This window comes from Galeopterus variegatus, unplaced genomic scaffold (assembly GCF_000696425.1).
Source record: "Galeopterus variegatus unplaced genomic scaffold, G_variegatus-3.0.2 Scaffold2961, whole genome shotgun sequence".
Classification (NCBI taxonomy): domain Eukaryota; kingdom Metazoa; phylum Chordata; class Mammalia; order Dermoptera; family Cynocephalidae; genus Galeopterus; species Galeopterus variegatus.
In genome coordinates, this window is record NW_007729072.1 from 235773 (window position 1) to 240770 (window position 4998).

At 40.2% G+C, this 4998-nt stretch overlaps 1 protein-coding gene across 1 annotated transcript in view; it reads right to left on the reverse strand.

The window, feature by feature from the left end:
* Positions 1-1731, reverse strand: part of LOC103599433 (kelch-like protein 14) — a gene marked incomplete at its 5' end in the record, with an annotated part of 22597 nt that extends 20866 nt beyond the window's left edge. The window contains one exon of the mRNA XM_008583542.1: positions 1590-1731. Coding sequence (XP_008581764.1) covers positions 1590-1731 — 142 coding nt within the window. The remainder of the gene's footprint in view (positions 1-1589) is intronic.
* Between the last annotated feature and the right edge of the window lie 3267 nt (positions 1732-4998).

Genomic DNA, 4998 nt, shown 5'->3' on the forward strand with positions numbered 1-4998 from the left:
TTTTTTTTTTTTTGGCATAAACTTAGGGAGCAGTTTTTCTGTGTCACCGATTAAGGTCTGACTCATAGGAATGGGAGGTTCATAGTGTCTTGTGAAAACTGAGTTGTGCTACCAAGACTGTATTTTATCAGAAGTCTGTTCTACCTGGGAAGAAAGATGGGCTGAGAGAGCACTGTGGCCTGAAACAGGACTTTCTAGCCTTTTCTTGTCACATTTTAGTTTTTATCTGGTCTTCAAATAGAATGTTCTGCATATACTCTGCTTAGATGAACCCCATGGCTATGTACTGTGTGTTTACTTACAAACAGTCCATACAGTTCAAATCACTTCTGAGGAAGGATAAATTAAAAAGTAAATGTGGAGTTTACAGTGGACTTTATGTCAGTGTGTTCTGGTAACATATCAAGCCTGTCATTACAAAGGTAAGTTAGAGGAGAGATATTAAATATCATTCATGCTCCTGTTCCAAATCTTTTTCTTGCAAAGTCCAGAAACTGTTTTTCCAGTACTGGAAGACGTGACCCAATAAAGCTGAAGTCTTGAGAACATCCCCCTCTCTTCAAAGAAATGTTCTTGGAGGGTGGCCTGGATTGTTTTCTTTTAAGATTTTCTAGAGTGAACAGATGTAACAATTTTCTTTAATTTGCCTTGGTGCAGATGCTGAAAGAGAGCATTCACAATAAAATATATGCAGTATATGTAATTTCAGCTGGATGTTCTGGGGTTTTAACGTAAAAATGTGTACCTGCAAGCTGTTTTATGGCTTCTCAGTAATAATTATCTCTGTTACACAAAAGGCTACAACTGCAACTCCTCCTTCATGTGCAAGCTTTCCAAAAATATCTTGATAATTCTGCATATTCTGCAAGGCACTGCTTTCTTGCGTTTGGTTTGGGAAGTGTGTTAAAATGTTTAATTTTTCTTCGCAATAAATTTATGATGTAATCACATCAACAAGAAGGATGGTGGATAATCTTTGGAAGAAGCAGTTGCAAAAGGTATAGCAGTTAGAGTGGATCCTTGGGAAGTATGTTAAAATGTTTAATTTCTCTTTGCAATAAATTTATGATGTAATCACATCAACAGGAAGGATGGTGGATAATCTTTGGAAGAAGCAGTTGCAAAAGGTATAGCAGTTAGAGTGGATCTCAAGAAATACTGGCTGCAAAATAGCCTCAGCTAAAGTTATATACAGCATGACTGGAGATAGCACTTATTGATCACAATCTCGTTACTGGTAAAATGGGAGAAAGTAGTGGAGAAGGTGTTGAGGATTTTTAACAGCTGAAGCTTGCTCCCTTCTGCTGGGGAGCTTGTGCTTGTGGTGTTCCTCAGGGGATGAATAAGGAGAGGGGCTGGGGCATCACCGAGAAGCTAAACCCCCAGACAGTTGATGAGTGAATGCTCTGTTACATATGTCCTCAGCTCAGTGACTGACCCTTCCTCCATTTATCAGCCCAATTTCCTGACTACATTGTTTCTGCTGCACAGAGATGCGTTTTCCACCGTAACAACAACATGGACTGCTACTAATGCCCTTCATTACACAATACTTGTTGAGCACCTACAGCAAGTCGTTCAATACTGACCATTCGGATTCCACTGGTCCTCTCCACCCAACACGAACAAGAAGTTTTCTACCTCCACGACGCAGTGGTGGGCACTGTTGTATGGCATAACTGGAATTAAGAAAAAAAGACATGTGAAATTTTCCTTCTTAGGACTTGATACCTTGGCTCACTAGTTACCTGCATCACCAAAGTATATAAAATGTGAGACTAAGTCGGAAGGAAGAAGAAAGCATGGTCCCTGCGCAGTGGCTCAGAGGTGCGTTCCCAGTGGTTTCAAACCCAACCCCTTTTGATGAATTTTACATAATGTTATTCCACGAGCTAGTCAAGAACAACCTGTCATGCTGCTTTCCATTCTTAAGTTCTTCTCACCTGCCTGATGATGGGGATGGTGTTCTGGAACAGTGCCTGACACTCCCAAATGGTCAGGGCTGGGGGTTACTTCTCGGAAGAAGTAACCCTGAATACGCTTGGAGCCTTTAAGATGCTCTGCCCAAACGTGGTTTGCTGGCAATCTTTCCATAAACAGACTCAGGGTGCTTGGTAGCTTTCTATTCCACAGTGATGAGCAAGCTGCATTTCCATACAGTTTTAAGTTTTTAAATTAAGGTCCTGCTGATTTAATGCCTCCTCCAAATGTATACGCTTAATTTCCTATACAATGTCATTAGCAGCACAATCACACATTTTCTATCTATCTGCTTAGGAGCTCTTCTGTAACAAAGATGAAAACTGCCAGGAACATCACAAATACACATTCTCTTCTCCCTTCTCCCAGCTCAAATGTGGTGCCTCTGTGTGTGNATTTATCACACTGGCTGCTGTATGAAGAACAGACTCTAAGAGGCAAGCTGAGGAACTGTCTGAATGCCATTGCAATGGTCAAGGCAAGAGCTGCTGGTGGTTTGGATGAAGGCAGAGGAGGTGAGATGTGTTTGGGTTTGGGAACTATTGGACGGTCACAGCTGATGCAATTTCCTGAGGGACTGAATATTGGTATGAGAAGAAAAATTGAGTCAGTAAGGATGGCTGCCAGGTTTTTAGCCTGAGTAATTGGATGGAAAGTCATGCAATTTGCTGATGTGGGGAAGACAAGAGCGGAGTAAGTTGGAGGTTAGAGAGAGAAGTTACATGCTCTGTTTTGGACTCAGCCTTTAGAGACTTATAGGATCTCAAACTGGAAGTGTCTGATAGGCTACCAGCTAAATGAGGCTTCAGGTGCAAATTTTGGAGACATTATTCCAAATTCCATTATTATTTAAAACTATAGGACTGAATGAAACCACTTAGGGAGAGGCTACAAAATGGAAGATAATGGGTCCTGAAAATGAGCCGTGGAGTAGAAAAAGAAAAACCAGCAAAAGAAAGAAACTTTCATGAATATTCTTAATAATAAATAAATAAATTTTTAAAACAACAAAACAAGCCAGCAAACAAACAAAACAAATAAATAATAATAATAAGTCGAACTGTTAAATGGAGAGAAAATAACGATGGTTACTAGAGGTGGGAAAGAGGAGAGGGAGAGGGAGGGTAGTAAAAGGCTGATTAACAGACGCGAAAGTACAGCAAGATAGGAAAAATTAGCCCTATTGGTGTACAGCTGACCCAGAAATCTATAATCAATAATGTTTTACTGCATGTAACCAAACGACTAGAAGAGAGGAGATAAAAATATGCACATCACAAAGAATGATTTTTTTGCAATGATGACTATGAAAATTATCCTGAATAAACACACATTGTATACATGTAAAAAAAAAAAGAAAGAAAGAAACTTTCAGAGATAAGAGGAAAGTGTGGTATTTTGGAAGCCAAGTCAAATACTGTTTCAAAAAGAAGGGGATGAGCGACTGAGAATTGGCCATAGGATTTGGCCACATGGAGACTGTAGGTTGCCTTAGCAAGTGTTGCTTCATTGAACTGGGGGAAATGAAAGCCTGAGAAGGGACTGCTCAGGAGTGACCAAGATGTAAGAAAGCAGAGGTAGGAGGACAGGCAGTGCTTCTTAGGACTACTGCAATAAAAAGATGACAGCTGTAGGATGCAGCACTGAGGGAAGCTTTGTTTTGTTGTTAAGTTCAGAAATACCAGCAAAATCCCTATAATCCTTAAACTCTGCTCTGAATGGTTTCTTTCACTCCTTTTCTACTCAAAACCTGGCTGTCTGAGAGAACTGCTTTCCTAGCTACCATTCCTAATGGGGGCTGGATTCCCCCATTCCCCAGAGCATCAGGTGGGAGGGTTTGGATGGTCATGCTGGGTGGTAAATTAAGTTTTATCTGTGGATTTACAGATAGAGATAAGAGTGTCAGGGTCTGAGGATGACCCAGAAGGCTTGGATTTCACATAGGAAGGCTCTAACTCAAGGAAGGATTATGTCTATAGTTGGGTTATACTCCATCCCATAACAGAGCTCCTTCAGTAAAAACTGTGTTGGCTCCTATTTACCGTTAGGGGTAGCACTGTTTTAGAAAATGCAAAACATTATTTTAGCCCCAAATTTAGGATAAAATAAAATTATAACTAAGATTGCAGACATTGTTTTGGTACTTCTATTTTCTGTGCAGTCAGTTCTGTGAGTATTTTTTCTGGTTTCACAACTGGTATTGTGTTTTATTTCTTTCAGGGAGCTAGCTCATGAGCTAGGATATCCCTGGGTTGAATACTGGGAATTTCTGGGCTGTTTTGTTGATCTGTCTTCCCAGGAGGGCCTGCAAAGACTAGAAGAATATCTTGCTCAGCATGAAATGGGCAAAAAGTCTCAACAAGAAACAGGAGAAAATGAAGCCTGCTGCCCAGATAAAGCCTCCAGCTCTGGTAAGCAAGTGTGGGTAGGTCTGTGGCGGGTGCAATTGGCCCTCTCCTGTGGCCGCAGTACAACAGGAAGCATACATGTTTCTCTTCTCTACTTACATTTTTAATGTAAAAATGGTGTACTTGTCCTTAGGCTAATGTTTAAAGGGGTGTGGGTGCAGGTGTGTGTATGGGAAATACAGTTTCACTGCAAACAGCATTTCCATTTCTGGTTTCATCTGCATTACCCAAAGTTGAGGAAAGCTTCACTCTGTGCTGTGTTCCCAAAACTTTTAATAGCTGAATTTCACTGGCTGAGTCTCTATAATTTTAGGTCTGACATATTTTCAGGAAAATGACAAGGAGGACACATACCAGAATGCTGTTGTATATTTATTAGATGTCAAGGTGCAAGGTACTTCAGAAGCACAAAAGCAGTGAATGGAAAGATCGTGATGGAAAAGGTTAATTTGACAACATAAAACTTTTAAACGTAACCATTAAAACATCAACAACATATGAAAAAGGAAAATATAGAGAGTAAGAAGACAAAAATATCCCAAAAGTGATATGGGCAAATGAGAGGAAATTCTCCAAGGGAAATAAAAGGACGTTATCTCACTAGTAATAA